At 38.3% G+C, this 25,076-nt stretch overlaps 1 protein-coding gene across 1 annotated transcript in view; it reads right to left on the reverse strand.

Annotated features, from left to right (window-relative positions):
* Positions 1 to 199: 199 nt before the first annotated feature.
* atg7 (ATG7 autophagy related 7 homolog (S. cerevisiae)) overlaps positions 200 to 25,076 on the reverse strand; it is a 59,711-nt gene continuing 34,834 nt past the window's right edge. Inside the window, exon 19 of the mRNA XM_066697824.1 lies at positions 200 to 647. Coding sequence (XP_066553921.1) covers positions 615 to 647 — 33 coding nt within the window. The 3' untranslated portion in view covers positions 200 to 614. The remainder of the gene's footprint in view (positions 648 to 25,076) is intronic.

Here is a 25,076-nt window from a genome sequence, read left to right on the forward strand (position 1 = left end):
ATTAAAATGATCTTTCAACCCAGTTTGTTATATTTTATACATTAGATTATACAATGATACATTTAACTGAACTCTCCTATTTGGATTGTTTAATCATAAAGACTCCTTCCTAGCTTTACAATGTTTTGGTGTTTACATTTCTACATTCTTTTGTACAGACATTTATTTACAGGAATGAAGTTGATTAACACTTAAGACATTCAGAGAACCTGTTAGAAAATGTTCTTTAATACTTTGAAGTGGTGTATTAAACATTTTTGGTATTGAAACCGTGATGCCCACAGTAATGCATTAGTTGATTTAGGTCAGAACAAGCCATGAGCATCTTTACAGACCAGTGACACCATTCAGACGAGGACATCTTAGTATGAAAACATGGCAGAAAAATACATTTTAAGCTGAATTGTAATGCAGTTATGCTTTTATCTCAACTTGTTATGCATACCCTGTGCACTGAAGGTCGTAACCTCGGAGTGAATGCCAGGCTAAAGGCAGACCCATGAGATGGTAATGTGAAAAGTAAACATAATAAAGCTGCCCTGTAAAAAATCATGAATTCATCCCGTTCCCAATACAGAGACAAACAGCCCCCCCCTCCCGTGGCCCAGCCGTCTTCAGATGCTCTCGTCGTCACTCATGTCCCAGATCTGAAAAGGAATTCAAAACACAATTACGACACAGTGTTTAATGACGCAACGCAGACCGTAAATGCGAGTCCTGGCCTCTCCTGTGACATCACACAAAGCTCCCCGCTGAGACGGGTCTGATCTGAACTGCTGTTGCAACACTCCCTGAGTCCACAGTGAGAACGAGTGTGTTCACTTGGCACCAGACACTTGAAACAAGCCAACAGCTACAAACTTATTAGGTATATATTTTTAATATTGAAAAATGTACAATAAGGTCGTACTATTGGCCTCTTTATCCTTTAACACGTAGATATAGAGCAGCACTGACAAAAGCAAGGTTTATTGAGCCACACATTTACATTTACTTCAGATATGAAAAACTAAAACCCCAATTACAGCTGCTGTACTTAATTGGGTTGGAATACTTTTTACCTCTTCATTATAAACATTCAACGGTTCAAAATATATATATATATATATATATATATATATATATATACAGACTTCTATTGACCCTGAGGAAGCCATATTTTAGCCTGAAACAATGGTAATGCTATATTATTTTAGGCAGTATTAATTATTTCACAATTTCTTCTCCTCAATTGAAGACACATGCTGTTTATTGGACTGTGTCTCTACGGTTCGCCCCAGACAAGTCACACTCATAACTGATCTCATCTTGAGACACAGATACTGGAACAGACTCAATTAAGTTGGTGGTTCCTGGAACGAAAAATCTGTTGTATTTTCAGGACGATCTGTTTACTAAGCCTTGTGGACACATCTCCTCTCATACTGTTGTGATCGGTTTTGTTTTTTCCATGTGGGAAAAAACTAACAGACTTGGAAACCTACATGGATCTATAGTTATTCTGATTTTTGATTTTATCTGGGGCCAAGATGTGTTTGGTTTGGAGGCCAGAGAAGCAATGCGTGTTGCCTGAAGGAATCAACTCCCCTAATCAATGGCCAGCAAACTTAACATTTATGGAAGCTTCTAAAGTCATGTGACAGGAAACAAACTACACTGTGACACAGAAGCAACTTTTTTTTTAACTGGGTGAGTTTAGTCCAAATGTATATTTTGTTTAATTGCGAGGGATAGTTTGAATTGTCCCTCAGAGCGACCAACTACATCATGAACACAAAAATGATACTTCTGCAAGATTATACTCCTCTTTTTATTATCTATAACAAGTCCACAAAAAGAAACATCAACCGCCCAGTCTTAGTCCTAATTAGTGATGTTTCAATGTAGAGTTTTGACCCAACCCATTTCGGTTACATAAAAGTGAAAGCCAGCGCACTAAAATGCCAGACTGATCCACTTTAATGACTTCCATAATGTAATTAGTAATGCCAACTTGTACACAGCATCTCATTCCCGTCTTAATGTGAAAGGCCCCACGTCACACACACACGCAACGCACTTTTTACAACGCAAACATGCCCATGCTACGCACCAGAATCTCATTAAACGCTGCCACAAGGCAGCACGATCCTCCCAAGTCTTTCACACGTGAGAACAGCAGCGTTACAGAACACGAACACGTTCCGTTTCGTTAGGTACCAAACCCATAAACACACAATTCTATGGAAATAACCAATCGAGAGGTGAGTATGAACACAGATGCTGGCTTTGTTACACTGATGTTATGTGCTGAAAATGATGGGCTGACCCGTAACACCACAATACATTGCATGATATTCAAAGAACAGAATTTAAAGCAAGAGAAGACATACTCGTTATGAAGGGCTTCTCTACTGACGAGGGAGTTGTTATTTGTATTTCTGTGTAGATTTCAATCTACACAAATTCAAAGTTCATGCTGCTTATGTTTGCACCTACATTAAGTTCAGAAAAGTCCATGTAAACACAGAGTGGATATTTAATACTCAGATTTCCCCCGAATATCCTGAGCTCCACTCTTCTTCACAGGAGGTTATAACGTCCCCTAATCTTTATTCCTCTTATCAGACTAAAGCCATTGCCCATTTTACTTTTCTGTTTCTCTCATTAAAAAAGGTGCTTTCCATGAAACATAATCTGTTTGACTCAGAAAAAAGAAGAGGAAAGGCTGTAACCATTTCCTGCCAAAGGGAACCAGACTTACCTACATCATAAAATGGGTTTATATATCGTAATGCTTCTGTGGGTTTATGTACCCTCTGACAAAAGTGCAGAAACGCTGCCAGGAGATGATGATATTCAAGGCTGGAATCTTTTGTAATTATCAAGAAAAAACTGCTACTGTTAGTTAAACACTAAAGTAAATAAATTAAAATAATGATGAAACCATTCGTTAAAGTCAAACTGATACAGTAATTGATAGGGAACCATTTAAAATAAATAACATAAAATACAGGAATTTCATTTTAAAATATCAGTCATCCTAAGTGCTGCTGATACTACTTCTAAATGAAGATGCAAAACTGACATCACTCCACAAATGTCCATTCACTATTTAAGCATTTCTGAAAGATCAGGTTGATGTATTTGTCACCAGCAAATTATTCTCTTAATAGCAGAAAACAAAACAGACGAGAAGAATGAGAAGCAAAACAAGAGCCCAATAGACGGAGACAGAGAGAAGCCCCAGTGAAAAACGCAGTGTTTGTGTATTTCTGGTATTTTGAGAGTCACAGATGTGGGTCACAGGCCCGGCCGGCCTCTGTACTGCGCTCTGTACACCTGGAGCCGTCGAGCTCAGCCTCCGCAGGTTAATGACATGCAGGGCTCAAACACGCCCTTTATCCCCGGCACCTGGGCGTTCACTGCCGACTCCTCACCTGATTTAGCTCTTCGTGCGATTGACATGCAAATCGCAATCTCTGGTACTACAAGCGATCCTCTGTCTGAACAAAGACATAGACACTTCGACTCAGAGAATGTTTTTTTTTTTTTTCCTCCTCCTGTCCTTTGAAGTCTCTGCCACAGATTCCTGCCCAAGTGCTCTCAAGAAAGCCGCCATCTCTCCCCAACAGAAAGCGCGACACGTGTTTCAACTTCAAAGGCTGCGGCCCCCTCTGCAAGTGTCACACTCCCCAATTAATCACGTTTCCAGATCGTTTCCACAGGAAGTAGCACTGCTGTGCCAGTTAACTCGACGCGAATCACACACCCATCCGAGCGAAGAGTCATCTCTGCATGCTCTCCAGCCACTCGGATTCCCTAAATTCCACTCACCTGCACTTCCATTAAGGTTGAAACACATAATGCACGTGTCATTTTTTTCAATTCTGCAAATACAACCTCACAACACTGCGGCTCCACTGGACTTTTTGGAGTCCACCGTTCCTGGTGCTAGTGAACAAGTCTTTGTGTCCTACAGAATTACAACAAAGACATTTCTATAAAAAACATCAGTGGTTTTGGCATGTGAAAACGGGCTTGTTTTTCAGGCAAGAGTGAAACTATAATTAGGTATGTCATTCTTTTAAATACACACTGGGTCCTGTTTTTTTTTCTTCCTCTTTTAAGCATTTCAGTATCATATCCTGCATCATAAACAGAGCGTAGAGCAGGCTGTGTCTGTAACTGTATATAATACATTCCAACAAGTTCCTGCTGTGTCCTGGAGCTTTGTTGTCTTTTTTATGCTTTATTTATGTATACGTCTGACACCCTGGGTGCTCTTATACATATAATTAAGTACTTATAATATGTATAGATCTGGCTGTTTTATGTACATTCACTTGGCCCTAGACAATATTACTAATAAAACCCAAGAGGTTTGTATGAGAACTACAGCGATGCTGTCCAAGGCTGAAAACACAGAGAAAATATGCTGTGCATCTTCTAGTAACATGTAAACTGCATATATGATAATCCAGATTATCACTACATGTGTGCTACTTCAGCTCTGAAGTTAAGCACAAAGTCACTGAACGCATTTTCCTGTGGTGTTTATGTAACCCTGAACATATAATGTGTGTGTCAAACCGAAATTCATGTAACTGTCAGTGCGGTCGTGGCTTCACTGACAAGTGGTTAATGCTTAGTCAATGAATAAAACAATGTAACTATCTATATTGACTGAAACTTTATTTTGCCAAGACCGCCACTCAAATATGTCTCATTACATCTGGAAAAAACATAAATCATGTCATTATTTTAAACAGTTTATTCAGCTCTTCATTTCCTCAAGGGTCTCCGAGATCAAGCATCATGTTTACATACTACACAGTTCAGTTCGGTCACCTTTCTTCAATGCTGGATTTAATTCCACCTCGTTTCCTAAGAGGGCTGAACACACGGAAAGGTTTAGAACATTTCATGTTGCACTCGTATCTGCATTAGTTTCACAGGATTTTGTTCCTGATGATTTATCTCGTCTCAATAATCCTCAGAGGCTCAACTGTGTGTCTTTTCTAAGAGTCAAAGCCCATAATTAGAGATTTTGCAGGTCACCGGTAAATCAAAATCCTTTCCCATTCTCTTTTTATTTGTTATAGTTGGAATAAGAATTGGTTTGGGATTTTCTTAAGCCTTGTTTTCTGACACGTCTCCGATCAGCATGTGATAAACTATGAAACATCCACAGTGTTTCGCTTCATGGCCATTTTGATCCTATGGCCATGACACACTAAAGCATACATCTGTGGTTTTGTCTCAAACAGTCACTAAATCTCTCTCTCTCTCTCATCTGCATGTTTTGTCTTGCACAGATTGCAGACAAGACCGGTGTTCTTGCAAAATGTGCTCAGTTCTTTCTCCAAGTCAGTTCACTTGAAACTCAATAGGAATAGACAACAAAGGGGTAATAAACCACTTCATTTTCTACTGCAGCCCATAATCTAATAGCATGTGCTTCTTGGCTAATTCGGCCTATTGTGATTTCCATTAGGAAGTAATGTATCCTTTATACATTTCTCAAGTGCTCTTTCCTACCAAGGAAACAGATCCAACCTCTGCTTCTGCACGTTTTTAAAAGGCCGTGCAGGGGATGTTTTACATTTCATTATACATGTTAAGCTGCATAGAGTAGAAATAACTGTTTTCAGCCGAGCACGTGTCTGATATTGGCACTGGATCAAAAGTGCGTTGAGAAATACATTTCTACATTCAGGGGTAAACGAGATACTGGGCACATTGTACGTTGTAAATTCAAATATTGGCTCAGTAAGGATATTACCAAACAAAACAAATATCACTATGTGAAGCATAATATAACCTTTATAAGTGCTATAAAAGTGTGGCATCAGCTTCTGAAATATGTTTCTGCTGTAGCACCTCAATGCTGCCTTGAAGAACAAGAGAAACAAATGTATATTATTTAAATAAAACCAAAAACACCTACTTTAGCTAGATTCGTGGCCGGGGGGCTGTGTGACTGGTGCAAACTCTCAGCCTTTAGACTTTAAGTGGGATTTTAATTTAATCATGTTGTTATGTTAAATGATACACTGATTATATCCCATTGTGTAAACAGGGACTAAATGTCATCATTAAGGTTGCAGTCGTCTCTCCAAAGCATATGCGTCTAGCATTTCAGATTTCTTTCCATCTTCCCCCACAAGAATATTAAAAGCAGTGTGTGACCCGTTGTATTTGGAGCCACAGCCCTCATCGTATGGGCATCCCTCACACTTCACTCTTCCTTAGGGGATACGAATTTCTCACATTTGGATGTATTTTACTTCACACCACACTGCCTGTAAGGGGGCCAACATTGTGGAATTACATTGTTATTGCATTTCTAAAATGCTCTTTGATATTGTAAACTATAAAATAGGCTGCTGCTCTGGTTTAAACCAATGTTTAATGTTCTATAGACTCCCACATTTTTTAAGGTCTTAGATTTCGGCTTTCTTGTGAAACAGGGATTGCGACTGCACTTCACAGACGCCACGGTGGTAAAAACAGTGGAATCACTTCCCTTTCTGTGATTAACAGCAGGGAGAGGCGAGGTGGTCCAGTGGTTAGGGAAAATGGCTTGTGAAGAAGGCAGTTCCCAGTCCGAGACCCAGCTCCACTCTGGCGTATTTTCCAGAGTGAATGACACCCTCCCTGTGTGCAGTTAGTGCCTGCTAGTTCCTGTAAGCTGCTTTTGAAAAACTTAAAAATATTGGTTTAGGTAAATAATAACTCAAGCATGCTCTGCAAAAAGAGAATAAGCCTGCTCTCCAGACAGCAGCAGCAGTGTACACGTCTCTATAATGGCTCCTCTTTAATTTCTCACAAAGCCACATTTCAACCAAGCGTCCTCCTGGCAGCAGGAGCGTCCCCTCCAGCGAGGAAAACAAAGAATCAGTGAAATATGAAAGGTGAACTATGAAGGAAACTCAACAACGTCAGCCATTGTGAACAAGAGGAATATGGACATATTGTTAGAGAACTTTATTTATTGCCCTACTTTCTTGTTAATAAACATCAAAAGGAGAAAGAGCGGAAAAGCTTTCAAACGGATCAGCTCAGAAGTAGAAACACGGCCTCTCTTTGGACACACTCCATCAGTTTAAGTCTTGCATGTGTGTGATCTTTTGAGCCGAGTGAGGGAGGGAAGAAAGGAGAAAAAAAAAAAAGACTTATGTAACCTGAATAGCAGTATTTATTGCCAACAATTTACTACAGTCCCATTCAAAAGCTTGCAAATGCCTTGGATTTTTTCATAACCCTTAATACAGATCCCCACCTCAGCTGATTTTTTTTTTCTGTTTAACCAAGTCAAGATTACCGTACTGTATATATTGCAAGTCCTGTAAACACAGAGCTGCAGTTTTCTTCTGTAATTGAGAACACTTCAGGCTATCATTAACAACAGGTTTACCACACACATGCACCAAAAAACAAGAGCTCAGCACAGTATTGAAGTTTAATTAAAAAAATACAATAAAAGAACAAATTGGGAAGAGCTGTCTATATTTCTATTCAATTTAAATAATAAATTACAAGAACAAAATATAAAAATATATATATATTAATAATATAATATGAATAACACTACCAGATAAAACACATTATGTTGCATTATTATTTATCTTCATAAAATTTGAATGACAGAAGAGTGGAGTCTGAAGAAACTTATGTTTACAATTATTATTAGACCATTTCCCCATTAAACATAAACCCCACTTTGTATTGCACTATTATTTTGTAAGTCGCCCTGGATAAGGGCGTCTGCCAAGAAATAAAAATAATGGATACTAATACTAATAATAATACTAATAAATCAACAACAAACACACTCAAATGATACCCCAAGCAGAACAGGTTAAATAAACTATAGACTTTGTGTAATACTTTGATGAACACAAATAGGTAAAAGGAGGCGTTACTTTAGTCTCTCCTGATTGGTTGCTAAAGTACATTTGTTTTGTCTATCTCGTGGTAATGATTTATTTTTATTTGTATTATTAAATGTTCCCAGACAGGACAAGATGGACAAGCCAAATTCAGCATTTAGAGCAGTGATCCCCCTCATAATCTTTTGGGTACTGAAATATATAACAAGATCGCAATCAAGGCTGTACAAACAAAACAAGGATCTGCAAACAATTATTTTTCAGACACTGGCCAACATAAGCACGACCAACTTCTACTTACTTTCCCACAATAAACTAACCGGTTGCACTACCAAACAACAGTATTACCGCCTTTTTTTCACATACACATAAATAAACACTTACATGCACACATACTGAACACACACACATACAAGACACTTTGCCAAAAAAGGAAACACCTACAAAGTGAAAGCTTACAACGGTGACTATGTTCCTGGCTATGGTTTGTGTTTGGAAAGAATCCTATATTTAAAAAACATTTTATCTATCTATCTATATATTCCACTTGCTTTGATCTACAGCTTCTCTTCTCCGTTTCACACCTGCAAAGTGTGTGATTTAATCTTGCCATCTTTTAGGTGGTCATTTTCTAGGTTTTTTTTTTACATCTCTTGTGATCCATTCAATAGCTTCCTTTTGTCCAGCTTTGATCTGTTCTTCTTGCAGTGTGTCCGGCCCATTGTCATTTCAACATTTGTGCACTCTAAATGATTTCACATAGTTTGTTCTCAGATCCATTCTTTTATTTTTCAATCTCTTCTTGTTATTCCAAGCAGACATCATTCCATGTGTTTTGCATCATGCACAGTTTCTGTACCATTTTTGCATTAAGTGCCCAGGCTTCACAGCCATAAGTGAGCACTGGTAATATGAATTGATCAAATACTTTTCTCTTCAGGTAAGTGGGTAGATTTCCTTCCAAAAACCTGCTGTTTCTTCCAAATGCACTCCATCCCATTTTCATGCACATCACTAATTAACATCTGCTCATAAAGAACAGGTGTCTCTTAAGAAAATATGGTAAAGCAAGAATGCAGCTCTTTCACTCACTCACCAAGGTCTGAAATATTTGAGAGTTACAGGAAAAAGGTTAAACTCCAAGAGCAAGGGTGCGCCAAATAACACAAGAGGAGGCACATTGCCACTACGTTTGGAGCTGATCTTACTGGAGTTCAGGAAAGGTGCAGCCACTGAGGGAGAAGGAAAAACAATAACACAAAATGAAACACAAACCTGGCTTTAATATTAACAAACCCTGAAGAGGCTAGGAGTCATCAGCGAGTCTTCAAATTAGTCCATCGTGTGAAACGCCTCGAGTTGGAAAAGAACAATGTCAGAGGAGCAGGCCTCGGAGAGCTGTCAGTGCAAATAACTTTTTGAACTCATTTCTGGTCATGAAATCTGGTGCTAATAAATGGAATTAACAATTATGTCTCCCTCACAGAGATAACAGAACTGGAGCCAGGCTGTATAATTATGTTAACAGCATACTCCATAAGACTATTAAACCCAGGTAAATATGAGTACCTACACTGAGACTCCTGACCTCTCACACATGCAGAGACCAACACATTTTTAACCAGATGATAAACAACTAACAGCTAATGCTCTCCTTTACACAAAACATGTGCTTTGCAGGCATAAAATATGGGGCTTTATTGTTACTGTTTTAATCAGCCTCCTGTCTTTTAATTGGCCTATGTGTCTCCAGCACCCTTTTTTATTGAAATTAAAAGCCCACACAGAGTGCCCGAGTTTACAACTCACTGTTATCACCAACTACTGCAGATGCCACTTTCCACCGAAGCCAGGAACTCATACATTAGTTTAAGCACCAGATGCTAAATTATCAAACAGCATGCTGAATGTGCTTGCTGGGCAGTGGGTACCGATCATGTGAGCACAGGGCTCCTTCAGTGCCTGTCCTGTGGCTTTGAAGTCCTTTAGAAAAATGATATTCCTCTGATGATTACAACAAACCTGAAATTCAACCCCTGTATAATAAGCACATTTTAATTACATTTATTAACTTTTCAAGGAGTCATCTTTGCAACTACAAGCCTGAAGTCTCTGCTAAACAAACAGTTATTATAAAGCAGCAAGTAAAGACACTGACAATGATCCCTTTGTTATTATGTACCTCAATGATTTTTCAGGAGTTAGATCTTGAAAAAATAAAAAGCGATAATCACATGATCTTCTGCCGCCGCCTTTAATTTCCAGGCTAGCAAAGACTTGTTATTGAAACATGCTGTCAACAAATCAGGCCACCGCATCAATGTGCTTTTGTTGTAATTAGCCTGGCGTGGCCACACTTTAAACAAACATGCACACAATCAAACGCACGAGCCAGGGGGTCTGGGGAAGGATTACGAGACAACAGAAAACGACGGGGGCTTCCACCCCAACTTTGTTTGCAGGACTGGTACGAGTATGTTTTAATTAAGGATAACACTGTAAATTTGCCAGCTGCACTTATGGTTTTACAGTACATTAAGAGCTAACATTTTTGGAATGACCTAAATTGCACATTTTAATGACATTCATCCATTGATTAAAATTGCTTATTATTGTTCCATGTGTTTTAAAGATGTCCTAATAAAGTTCAGACCTACTGGAGCTAAGATTTTTACAAACTGGGAACCCCATAAGGAGTAAATCCTGCTAATACACTTTCTTCTGAAAAATGTTTACACTTTTAGCTGAAATTATTATTTATTTCTTAGCAGATGCCCTTACCCTGTGCGACCAATAGTTTTCACAAGGCATTAAAATATGCAGTAAATACAATCAATGCAATAAGCCTTACGTCCTAGTATATCTTAGCTAAAACAATTGCAAAACATAATCGCCTTCTTTCCATTGGCACACAGCAGGAATAGAGTAGGCATATGTACAGTAGTTACAGTAATATGTAAAAATTATAATTATATAAAAAAACAAATCTCCAGGCTGAGACGGAACACTTTGGAAAGGTGGGTGTTTTTAGTTTGATCATTACGCATCTCTAGCAGACATTTCTTCTGCCGTATCTTCAAACGTGTGTGTGTGTGTGTGTGTGAGTATTTTTTTTTTTTTTAAAGGGGTGCGAGATTATTTACACTTGGCCTGCTTCCACTAAGAGTCAGTGAGTTCTTCTGGCTGGATATAAATTCCCTTGAGCACTTCCCCCACCACTGGAAAGCACACCTGGCAAATCTGCAAACAACTTTTTTTGTGTAGTCGCAACTGCGGTTAAACAAGAAAAGAGCGTGGAAAACAAAACACATTCAAACGCTTCACAGGTGTGTAAGTCAATACTTTTAATTTGTGTCTCAGTGCAAGTCTTTTCCAACACTGTTCTTGATCTGATATCAATAAAAAAATAAAAAAAACACGGCTATTATAAAAAGCTCTTCACAGTAGGTTTCATATGCTTGTTCTCGGTACACAAACTCCTGATTGAACCAGCAAATTACACAATTTCCGTTTTACTACTTCAGTAGCTGTCAACCAAAATCTCAAACCAACTGATGTACTGTGTGTGCGTTTGCTTTACCACAAGTTTTGCTTGGTGGGAAAACCAAGTATTTCCTGACCATTACCTTTTCTTTCAGTAAGCTAACACCCAGTTGTTATCAGTTAATTACCTGCAGACCAACAAAGACACTTCCAGGAATAACAGATCTTGTCTGGATGTGCATGGATGCAGTTAAATGATGATGATGAACTATGGATTTTATGAGATCCTATTCTGGTACATTTATAAAAGAAGAAACTGTTATCAAGGAGGAAGCAAATGTTTATGGTGTTTTTGCACAAAATAAGAGGACAGAACTATACTTTGACTCCTTCAAGTCCATCATCAAGGGAATTGGACAACTGCAAATGGAGTGAAGCGATTCCTCTCTCCGTACAAGCCTTAATTTACGGCTATGGGTTGATTAAAATAAATAGGGACTATTTCAAGCTTCTTTTAACTCCTTCCAAGTGGCAGGCATTTAATATATATAAATTACAGTAAACAACAGCAGGTTTTGTAACAGATGAGCATGCCTCAAGATTTTGAGAATCCTGGTGAATTAGGGACAGAAAGAAAAAATAAATCAAACCAAATGATTCTGATTAGCCTTAATGTAAGTGGGAATTAATGGTAATTAACTTAAAAAGGCCCACAAAGATAGGAATACTCATTTGAGTGCAAGCTACTCAGTCAAACTGTCATTGCGCACTAGCCACCAATAACAGATCCATACACGCCTTGACAAGTACAGTTAATAGCTTTCTCAGAGTTTAACTCATTCACTGTATGTTCACTGACTGTAGTAGGGTGACCAGACAGACACTATTTCTGGGGACAGTCCCCAGTTGCCTCCCAACCCCAGGCCCCAAAAAATATGTGCTCAGATATAACACAGAACAAACAGTCAATAGACTATATTCACCCAAACCCTGAGTGTTCAACTTTTTTTTTTTTCCTTGATAGAAATGTGAAAATGTATAATTCACGAGGATAACATTTGAATCCAATCTAACGGGCGTGAGTGACAAGACAAGTGACAAAATTGATGACGAAAATGTTCTTCATTTTAGTTAACAAACACGAAAAGCTGACTAAAATCATCCAAGATGATGACAACGAGGTCTAAAGGGTTTTGCATCTTTGTTTGCGAAAATAAGATAAGGGGAAGTTAAGGGGAATCAAGGGTTTCGAGAGTGCGACAATACAAATAGTGCATGACTAAAATGTGACTATATCTCAGACATTTTAGTTGACCTGAATAAGACTAAATAAATACCTAGCACGTGCACACTGCAAGAGAAAACATGTATTCAACGTATACAACGACGTCGTAATTGGGTACAGTGTTGTGACGCAGTTGCTGAACATCTCAGACTACTGGGAAAGGGTCATGTATTGTACCCCGACAGCATGTACACTTCACCTGCGCTGTCTGAGGCGCTGCATGAAGACAAACATCAGTGCTTATGGTACGGTCGACCATAAATGCATGGCTCAGCAGGTCAAAGCTTTGAAAATGAAGTCACATCAGCCTGCCTGTTCATGTTCGTGTTTCAAAGACTCAGGCACAGTTACGTTACTGTTACGTTATAGTTACTTCTAAATTGTTCTTTAGCAAAGAGCCAGAAGGGTACTGAGTGGTTAAAAAAACACAGTGTAGAGGACTATAATGGATGCATGGGAGGAGTGGACAGCTGACAAACTGTCATCCTACTACAATGTTCCTCACGTCTCTGTGAAATGGTACCATCGTGTTTTGCACCATGCCAAAGTAAACACCAATATAGGATTATTAGTATTTATTACGTTTTTAAATGGGGAAGGGGGGACTGAATTCCATAAATTAACGTGATAGTAGATGCACACTAAACCAAAGTACATGCTTTAAAAAAATCTAATAAAAATCAAAAGGAAGTCTTGGTTTTCTTTACATTCAACTTCCTTATTTTCACTGACGACGAGAATGTTTTAAATGAGCTTTCACACAAACAACAGCAACGATGCGGTCTCCAATCGCCCGGACATGAAGGGATATGTGGTTGTATGGAGGCTGTGATCTGCAGAATGCAAATGGTGCCAATTAATTGTAAAGACTGAAGTGCATTTCAATTCAAAACACTCACAGTGTGTTTGATGCATTCAAGGTTAAAGGACTTTAATTAAAATTCACTGAAGCTCCAGCTGGCATAAATAGATATATGCGTTAATTGTGCTATCAGCTGATGTGCCACATTGGTTCATGACACAATTCAAGTTCAAAACATCCTTGAAATATCGTATCCCTTGATTTCCAACATGTCCACTAGGGTCAACCTAAATACAAGCTTCCCAGTATTGAATCTGTGTCCCAGGAGAGCATTAACTGAAGAAAGCCTGGACGTCCAGTTTGCTGTTAACATGTGGTAAATTAAAGATGTTAGCAGAAAAGAATTGAAGGAAGAACCCAGGATGTAATACTGGCAAACTGCTGACAATGCCTCCACAGACATGCTTTGTACCAAACTCCCTTAAGTTCCTGAACTGTCTGAACTGCATAAAAACAATATGTATATTAAAAAAAAAAAAAGTACTTGTTGTGTTTATGTCTAATGATTTTAAATGATGATGATAATTAATATTAGGAAGCAAAAGTAATGATCATCATTGTCATCAATGAGAGATACAAATGAGGACTTTCAAAATACCATATCAAACACTCATTGAAGAATAACATTATAATATGAGCTGGCTTATGGAAGTTGTTCGGCTGCCACAGCATCCCGTTATCTACGGCAGAGAATTAAACTTCCAGTGACTCACGCATCTAAAAGACTCTTCCTTGGGAAAGAACAAGCCATTAAAGTCTCCTCCAGTGGTCCCCAGCGCTGGGCAGGGAAAGTCAACAGCAACCTGTGGTGTTTATTGAGCAGCCGGCATTCTTTGCTGACCCTATGTACTTTACTGGCTCTCGGTTTGAGTCTCAGTAGGGGAGTATTGCTCGGCTTGGGAATGAGGGCACTGCACAGGTCCCGGCTGTTTTCACTGAGACGTTTAATTTCTTCTGATGGTGGCTACAGCCGAGATGAGAAAAACAGCCTTTTAAATGCAGTTTTACAGTCACAGCTGCACTCGCATGGCCTTACCCAGAAAGTGTTGCTGCAATACTGACTTATTATAGACCCTTTGGACAGCAAAACCTAGAAGTGTGTTTATTTGTTTGATTTGTGCTTAATTAAACGCAGTAACAAAGTTTCAGTACCTGGAAGTACACAAAAATATTGCCAGCTAAAGACAAATGCTGCATTGTAGATTTGGGAGATTTGTATGTATTCTAAGTTCAGTTGTTATCTTTATATGTGCTTAAGATATATGTGTAAAAAAAAAAAAAAAAAAAGTCCAAAGAAAAAGCATTTTCTCTCACAGTTTTTCTCTTTCCCCTTCTGTGAGGCCTCCAATTTACTGGCAAGTCCCAGCTTTCCCCCATCTCCCACCCCTGAGCAGCTAATCTTGAACAGTTTGCTTTTTCAAAAACAATTATACATACATTCCCACAGGAGCGTGAGTCAGAACACCATTTGGTTTCAGCTGATACACAGAAATTATTTTTTTGCAGCACAGAAAAACTAAATGTAGGTTCCAAAAAGTCACAAAATGTAGAGGCGTTTATTACAAAACAAAATAGGAAAAGAATCCTTGTTCATTTTGAATTAATTCAGAGAAATATCAGCTACAAAAACAAATCCATTCTGGCATGGGTGTGGTAACCTAGCAAGCTACAGCTGGGGTTTGTTGTTCCTCTGGACAGAAGAATTGTTTTATTTTACTATTTTTTCTCTCTCTCTCTAAACAAGTGAGACTAACTCTGTGACTTACTTCCTGACCTACATATTCAGGCAAACACTTCTCAAATTGCAAACGTTTTTCTAAAAAGAAAACAAAAAGCAAAAGATGTCTAGAAGTACTAAATGCCTATCAAAACAACTAAGCAGTAACATATATGGGCTGAAGTCAAGTGTTGTTAGTCTTTACTGTTGTTATCAGTTTTCTGCATGATTTTTTTTTTTTTGGTTGTAAATACCATAACTACTGTTGAAGCACAGAAAGTAATATACTTATTTTTATTAGTAATTATTATAGGTATTGGTTTTACATCACTGCATTTTCGGTTTAACATTTAAGAATTTCTCGTTTTATCCATGTGAAATAATTATATGTTACTTTACCAGCTGATGTCAGATGTTTACAACAAGGGGCAGGTCTCATCTCGTTTCTGACACCTTTGAGGAGTACCAAAAAAAAACCTGCAACGTTTCCAGATCAGACAATATATATATATGCTTAATTTGATATCTAACAGGATTGAGAGATTCTATTTTTCTTCTGTTTAACAACCTCTATGTGATAACAACATATCTATTGCATTAAAAAGTATCTGACATGAAACAAGGGATTCAGGCTGAACCAAAGGCCAGTTGAAGTTAACATTTTGTTCAGTTTTCTTCTGTCTTTTAGCATTAAAAATATTATTAATTGTAATTTTAATTATAATAATGATTATAAATACCTATTTTGTAGTATTAACACCAAATTAAAATAGAAATACATCTGAACAAGTACATTAATTTTGCCTTGGAGGCCTTCAATTCATCAACAGCAGTATTTAAACAATATTTGAGCATGTTTTTAAACATGAAATATTTGGGAAGTTGTAATTAAGAACACAAACAAAACTAAATGATAAAAAAAGCAAAACCACCTCCTGACTTTTCTCTGCAGTGTGTGAGCAGTGAGGGAAGTGTATTGTTTGGAGTTCAACCCCTACTTTGCAGAACGGCCAAACAACGTGGTCAGCCCTATAACCCACAGCTAACTTGAACCAGATGAGGGTGAGAAAGAAGAACAAAGAACTCAGATGGGTTTTTTGTTTATATTTATAAGACAACTATTAAAACTTCTCATACAGAAAAAGATAACCCATACAAATGTTGTGTCTGATCAACCTAGACGTCCTTTAATTACTGCTTTCAGATCATTTTCTAATATTATGATTATTATGCTTGGCCCAAACTCACAGCCACTGTTCTAAACCTTTTTTTCTCAACCCATCTGCTGATATGAGAAAAACAAGGAAAATAAATTAGTTCACCTTACAAAATTTGTATAATCGCTCATACCCTGAAGCTTTTTCTTTGCTTATGGTTTAAAATGGTTTATTTGTTACAATATACAGCATTATATAAATTGCCAACTTGTTTTATAATCTTACATAATCAATTTATTGATAAATGCAACTGAAGAGGCCTGCTATGACTACTTTCCTTGTGGGGGCGGACATTGTCTACATGCTGTATAATGGCCTGTTTTGTTTAGTTATAATTGATGGTTGATGATAAACTTTTTTAAGCGACTGCAAATTATCCCAAAGAAAGAAGTGGAAGCAACAGCACTCTAGCATTGAAAACAATATATCACATTCGGGCACATCCAAGTTAAATACAGTACTTTAATTACAATATACTTTCGGTTGATTTCAAATAAATGTCTTTACTAGCAAGAGAGGCCAAAGTGTATCAAATGAATCCAAAACTTAAATTAAAAGCAACACTAAATACAAAATACAAAAGAAAGTGACGTTTATAATAAGCAGAGACTGAAACAAATAGGGAACATGCAGGCTTGAGGGAATAGTTTGACAGATGTAACAGAGACATGTGAACAGTCACAAACAACCAACAATGACTGTGGGTCGCATCCTGCCATTTTAAGCAAACTGCCAAAGCTGGCTCTAGAAGGCAGCAGCGCATCGAATACGGACTAGTGGAAAAACAAAATGAACACAAATAACTGGTTTATGTTGGAAACAATCTAGCAAGACTGATCTTAATTTAACGTTATTTACAATTCACATAACGTGCCACCTAGTTGTTTAAACTCGATTACGATCTGCAATGCTCTATTTATGATCAGACTTTTCTTATACACATTAAACAAGTGAATTACTCACATACATGTCATGTTTTGACTACAGCCCAATTGTCCTAAACCATTAGTATAAACTAAAATGAAAAAGTTTCCCCTCATAGTGTTATGCAGTTAGGGCTTGTATGAACAATTTATATAACAGAAATCATCATATTTGCTTGATAAACAGTATGTACATCCAATAAAACAAGTGGACAATATCAGGAGTCCATGCTGTAGGGTAGGAATTCCCTACTCTGAACAAGGTAGTCCTTGAGGAGCCGCAGCTGCAAAACGCCCACATTACGAACATGCTTTCTGGGCCAGGATTGTTCTTGCACGGTCAGAGGACAGGGAAGCCCCTATCTTCCCCCAACACCACAGCGCTTACAGGTGGTGACTTTCATCTCCAATTTCTCTGTCCGGCTTTCTTAAACGGCCCATAAAAACTGTCTGGGAAAAAGAGCGAACACTGAGCGCTTCAGGATACGAGACCCGAGGTCAGCACGCAGGCAGGCAGGAGTCAAGAATACATGTGAGGAATGAACTTCAATGTAAACAATCTAAGGACAATCGCAGAAGAGGGGAAAGAGAGAGAGAGAGAGAGAGGGCATGGGCATTTTTTACAGCCTGTGATTTCTCACCATTGTTTAGAGTGGGGCCTATTCAGGGGGCAAGAATAAATGCTTTTACTTTTGCCAAAATACTCCATAGGGAGAATATTGATCTCTCTGAATGGGAGAGAGACACAAAATATAGATTATGATATTTTTATCATGCAAAAAACTGTGGTGTGTTATTTTCTAGAGAGAAATACATTATTAAAAGCGAGTTATGAAGTCATATTGAAACCCTTTTCTGATTTGTAAATTCCAGTCGAGTGTGAGAGTTTAACTACAGCTGCATAAACAATGATCTGATGGTTTCTGTTGATGGGGGTATAAAAGAAGACACAGGTAGGTGTTGAAAGGTATCATTAAGTGTGTCTTTGTTACTAAAAGAGGCACATGGACCTCTGGGGGCCCTGTTTTGGTTGCTAACTGGGGAAAAAATAAAAATCCTTCAAAGCAGTTGGCAGGTAGAAACTTGTTCCTTGTTTAATTAGCTCTCTGATTTGTTTCAGAAGTCGATTGCCAGCTGATTTGAGCACAGAATCATAATCATGTTCCAGTTGTGCGCCTAACAGCCCTTTAGAGGTCAGGTTTTATGAAAAACACAAATAAGGGGAGTGGGGGGAGGGAGCTTTCATGAAAAAATAGTCATAAGCCAAAGACTGAAGGCAATTAATTGGAGCAGAGTACCGTTTTCGGAAGGCTAATCTATATTTTGAATCAGCACAGGCCTGTGATTCAGAACGGTTTAAGCTTTAAACAGATATTTACAGGTTTTTCTCAATATTTTGATCTGCTTTCTGCTTTAGAAAGACTTCAATAATAGTACAACTAAAAAATGTAGAAAGAGGACAAAATGAAAACAAAACAAATATAGCTCCATGAAACAGGAGTGCATGGGGTGTGTGGGATCATTTTAATATCATGCTCAATTTAATCAACAATTTGGAAAAACAGGTGTTAAAGACATGAAAAAGGCCTTGTCTGTTTTAACTGTTTTAAAGTACTGAGAGGGGAAAAATAAGATGCATCTAAATAACCATTCAAGAGACGCAGATTGCCCCTATGAATAACTCGTCTCTCTGATTAATCCTGGCAGTGTCCTGAAGATAAATGTCTAATCCCTGTGGAGTAGGGGTCTGCCTGGGGGGAACACCCAGTTGTGCTTGTGCTAAAACAACATATTGAATTTCAGTGCATCAGACTTCATTTAAAAGTGCAAGAAATCTGGTTGTCAATAAATAATGTACTGGTCTTTCCCCACATCTCTGACTGATAGGAGGAGAAACATTAAGGAGGATTAATCAAACAACTAGAAAATAAAAACACACAATGGTAAGTCCGTGTTGACTTGTGCATTCCTGCTCAACACACGTCTCGCTACTCTTAGGCTGCGGGCCTTATCAGAGGGTGCAATTGTGTCCGACTGCATATCTCTGGCCTGACTCTAGATTTGGTGACGTACTGGGCACGGGAAATTGGGAAGCAAAATTAAATAATTATAAATGGATGGAAGGAAGCCAGGGGGCATTAGTAGCTGTTAAAACTAGAAAACAAATATTCCAATTCAGATCTGCAGAGTAATTAACAGCCCTATACACCTGTAATTTGATACGCCATGCATATAGGCATCCAAATACATAAATCTTGCATGGCGCCAAACCACCACAGCCATGTATAGAGATGACACTTGGTACTATAACAAGGTCAGGCAGACTCAGTGATACCTAAAGAGTGCAACTAGAGACGGCCTATAGGGATAGCTGGTTCAAAGCTATAGGATTACTGTACATGCCTAATGCATTATTCAGGTCTCCATATCTGTACAAGGGAAAAAAAAAAAAAAAGGGAGAGATTGACAGGAAAACGGCAAGTAAACTGCTTTAAAGTCTCCCTTTCCATTGGATGCAAACTGATCTGTTGTGTGCATGTAGTTTACTGCAAATTAGAGTATTAGCAAAAAGCATAGTATGGGATTTGTTTCAACACACATTGTGCTCATTCTGCACCACAGTGATGAAGTTTGAGACTTGTGCAGTTAATGTAGTGTTACATGGTAATTATTAAGCTTGTAGAATTTGGAATTAAATGTGTGCAGTGAGCTGATGTTACTGGCGAATAGCAAAAGTAACATCCGTGCACAAAGTACCACACGCTTGAAGGACCACTTACACGTTCAAAGAGTTTACTACAAACACAATACTGATAGAAAACAACAACTCAAAATGTCACTGCGCAACAAGAACATGTGAGCTATTCTGAACATGGCTCAGACCCTGACCTTCACACATTATGCAGACCCCACATTCACATGTTGCCGGCACATAAGGTAAAAAAAAGACTGGTTTGCTGGAGCCTAATGCCCTGCCTTGAGATTTCAAGTTATTAGTCATTCCAAATGAAATCACAATATTTAGTAAGGGGAGAAGGTTAAAAAAAAAAAAAAAAAGTGAAGCAACAGACTTTATATATTAGAATTACAAGAAAATTAAACAACGTTTCAGTTAACCAAGCGCTTGGGAATGTTCCACAAAATAATTCAATTCAAATGTTTTGAATAATGTACTGTATCATTTTATCATGTAATGTACACATGGCCAAATACACAACGGATGCACACTGCACCCCATCACAGAAGAAACAGTGTGTGCTTTTTTATTTAACTCAAATACATCTGGTTATAATTTTAGCTAGTAGCAACCGACTAGTGTTTTTTACACAACACAATAATCTACTGGGGCCCATTTAGCCTGCAACTGTTCATTAGATACCAAACATGCGTTATAAATTCCCTAGCCCAGATTACAAAAGCAGCTTTATCAACATATCATTTGAGAGCATGTTGTGAAATTTTCCTCCGCTGGAGCTTATGAATCACAAACCCCCCCCCTATTTAAAGGCTTCGTTTGGGTTGGTTCTGGTGTTGATCTTGATGGATTATCTCACTCTGAGCTGGCTCATTCGGGGCTGATACACTTCACTGATGTTTGTGCCTCAGATGTAAACTCCTGTGTTTACATGTGAACAGAAATGAGACTACGAACACGGCTGGAGAGAGAGTGGGGGGGGGGTTCTTTCCCCCTTTGCCTTGTTCTTCATCTGACCACTAATGAGGAGAAACTGCTGCTTCTACTGAATCTCAGCAGGACATCGTATGTGTGTGTGTTAGTGTGAGTGTGTGATGAAGGTGTTATTAACTACTGAAGCAACTACCATTTATAGTCCCAGCTTCATTCTCCAGGTTAGTTCCCAAAACACTGGCTCAAGAGACAAGAAAGACACAGACAATGGCACGGAGTAAATTATAGCATCTAAAAGGGGGGACAAGTGCACTAATACCTGGTCTGGACTGAAGGACCTTTCCCTTCATTTCTTCCCTTCCATTATTTGTGGTCGTCACCGACCCGTGGGTGGGGAGGTAAAAGAAATTCACAATTTCTATAAGGGTTTGTAATACTGATCAATTCAATGCTCATGAAAACAACTCTGGGGAACAGAAGTGGTCATTAGTAGCTGGATGAAAGTTGTAACCCTTTTGGTCCAAGACGGAAAACTTCTAAAGTTCTAAAGGTTCTAAAACATATATTATTGTCTCCTTCACATATTAAAAAGACATCTTAGAAGACTAATAAATCTTTAGGCAGGCGAGGTAAAATGTGAAAAAAACACGTTTTATTGAGGTCGAGTGACATGGCATTTGCAATGAAATGTACCATTGTTAGGAAGAACAACAACAATGAAAGTCTTCGGACATAAACCAGCAATGTATTTTAATGTCCTCCAACCCGACATTAGTATAATACTGTATGATTCTATTTCAGAAATCAATTAGCATGAGCATATTTATGGAAATTGCACGCGTCTGTCGGAGTCACTAAAAAGTTATGCAAAACAAAGCGTGCAACAAAAAAATAAAAGCTGAAATGTATGATGTTTTCTAAGAATACACAACACAGGCCTTATTGGTGACGGCAGCAGTGGGTGGGAGGGGGGGTTTGATCTCAGAATGGGCCGACACACACAGGGCCTCTTTGTAGAAGTAGTTTGAGTAGTGTCAGAGAATCCTGGTCGGTTGCTCACCCAAAACACCATTCACTGATGCAACCGATAATTGGATTACATACCAACTTAAAATGAGCTTTTAACGAGGGGCATATATTTCATACAGAGAGAAATCAGGTTTTAGCCTGGATAATAAAAATACATTTCAGGCTGAATCAAGTAGATAAAGCAGGTCAGGACAAAATTGAATCACTGGGGAGAGGAATTAACCCATCTGATGTCAATGTCAAATATAAAAGGGGGATAAAAATAAATCAATATTGGAACTGAAGTCTCAACATCACCACAGTGACAGCAGTGTATTTGTGGCCAGGACCCTTGGAGAAAAACGTGTTCATCACTAGAGCTAAAAAGAGCATGAGCTTTGAATTTCAGTGAGTCAGACTGCTCAACAAATAGTGTTTTTATAAGACAGTACTTATCCTGACAAATAGACCACACAGACCACAAACAAGGAAGTGCTGTGTAGGTTATAGCAGACTTCCTATCGAGTGGGATACGATATGGTTTCCGATGAGAATCCTGTGACCAGTGCAAGTACTGCTATAACGCTCAGATCAGCAATAGCAAACATAGCATTCGGGTGGCTCACCGACTGTGTGGTTGTCGTTTGTGAGTAACCTGCTCAGTTTCTTCCTTCCTCTTGTGTACCACCCTCAATACTCCATCCACTCTACAAGCCTCTGACATACATGTCTGCCAAACTGTTTAAAACAATATTTCCTGCTCGCCACTAGATGGAACTCTTTTGTTTGGTTTTGTTTTGAAAGTTACAACAGCTCTGTGCCTAATGCGCGCAGATTTAATACATGGGTTGCTGCCCTTGTCTTTGTTCAAATTCTATGCATATATTTATAATTGCAGACCATTTAATTTTACAGCTTAAACCACTGCCGGCATGGTCCTGGAGAAGCTGCCCGTTCAGTCACTCATTTCCCACAAGTCTGAGTTTCACAACTTCCTGAAACGTTACATCAGGAGGCCTGGAGTCAGTTCAGATCCATTAAAACAGATGATCGGCGAATGAGGTTTCAGCAAACGTTTTCACATCACGTCTGCAGAAGCTGGTTTCTGCAAACCCTTGTTTTCAAATTAAATACATGTTAAAAATATAGATTTTCAGTGCAGTGCAATGCTGACTGCACGTTTTCCCTCAAACGAAATAATTAAAAACATGTCACTACTTTCTGAAAGTAAGTTATTTCTACTAATAAGTAGTAAATAGTTGTATAGAAAACTTTAAATATCTGTATTTACATAGATACATATTTAAAACAAGATTTTGAGAGACAGGGACTTTGTGTACCAATTAATTACCAAGAAATTAATCAACAGTACATTATTCTGAAATGGTTAATTATTTGAAAGCACAGGACTGATAACAGGACAAATAAATACCACACACGTTTGGAACAAGAGCACCAAATATAATCGGATTTCTAAAACTGGAATCGATATGTTCCTAACATTATAAATATGATGTAAGATTATGTAAATATGATGTTACGATGTTCAGGACAAATGCTACATGCACTAAATTCTTTATTCCTTCTTTTCAATTCCTAGAATCTTCTGCTATTGCTACTGAAAGCAAAGTGCTGACGTGGGATTTTCCCACAGTTTCGAATGGTCTCTGAAGCCATATTTGTCATCTGAGAATCTTGATGAAGCTGTATACCAACCTCCAACTGTTGTCAGAAAACATAAAATGTTCCAAAGGAACCAAATGAAACCCAGATGTTTCTTTCATAATGCCAAGAATAAAAAAGAGTAAAAACAGAGGTTTAGATTAGTTATTTTAATAGCCTATTTTTTTCCTCAAACTGCATATGAAAACCTTTCTTGGATTTGTACTTTATTGCCATACCATGGATTACTACAATTTCTCTTCTCATACCTTAACAGAAGCGCTGAGCATATTTTGGCAATTTGGGGCACAACTCGGCGGCAGACTCCCAAGGGAGCATTGCTCGCACATTCACGGAGAGATGAAATGCGCTGAATCCTTTACAAAGCTGCTTTAGTCATTCTGGATTAGATAAGCCTGAGTTATCTAATACTTTAATTTAATTACGTTTTAATATGAAGCAACATTTTTCAATAGATTGCAGGATATCCAAGAACACTGAGGATCGTCCAACGTGGGGGCCTCCCTTAACTGCAGGCTACAATTTCTGCTTCACTAAATGGAGTCCATCATTCATTAGAACCAACCAACTGTCCGTTAGAAAGCCTATAATTCAGAGGCAGCTTTAATGAGCTTGAGGAGTACAGTTAGGCTGCCACAGTTTAGAGGGTTCAGTGGTAAAATCCCTATTACAGGGAAGTTGAGGATTGAGTTTCCTAAGTGTTTTCCCTCTTTAAAAAACAACAACAACAACAACAACAACAACAACAACAACAACAACAACAACAACAACAACGTGTGGACTAATGAGAACAAAACATGTAGCACTTGCACAACAGTGGGATGGCACAACTGTTTTGTTTATCATGATGAACACTAACACTTGCAAAAGAGCAAAGAATGCTAACAGAGAAATCTTCTAGATCAAGTTATTTTTGGCCCGAGATCATATCATTTTCAGCATGTCGCCGACAATAGATTATTACGTTTCACTTCTGGAAGGAATACAGTCCAAGAAAAATAATCTAAGTGAAACAGCAGTGATGGGAAATTACTTAACAAATATTACTAATCTAATTCTGACTTTGAAAACATCTGGTTTCTTCTAAACAGCAGGAATATACAGGCTGAGTTACTGGAGGGGTTCTTCCAGAAACACAAGTTTTCTGGCCAGTGACACGACACCCTTCAGTGTGTTTACACTGCACAGCTCAAATACACTGCCAATAGTTCAAGAGCTACAAGACAAAGAAAGGGCTCAATGTTATCAGAAGAAGAAAATAAACCCTGACAAGTTGCTTACACCAAAAAGTGACAATTTAGGTCACGGTGAAAACTGGCTTCTAATTCGGTTCAAAACAGAAAGACATTTGTATTGAGGTACAAAAATGAAAAGGAGGTGCATTATCTTAGATTAT

This window comes from Amia ocellicauda, chromosome 3, assembly GCF_036373705.1.
Source record: "Amia ocellicauda isolate fAmiCal2 chromosome 3, fAmiCal2.hap1, whole genome shotgun sequence".
Taxonomy (NCBI): domain Eukaryota; kingdom Metazoa; phylum Chordata; class Actinopteri; order Amiiformes; family Amiidae; genus Amia; species Amia ocellicauda.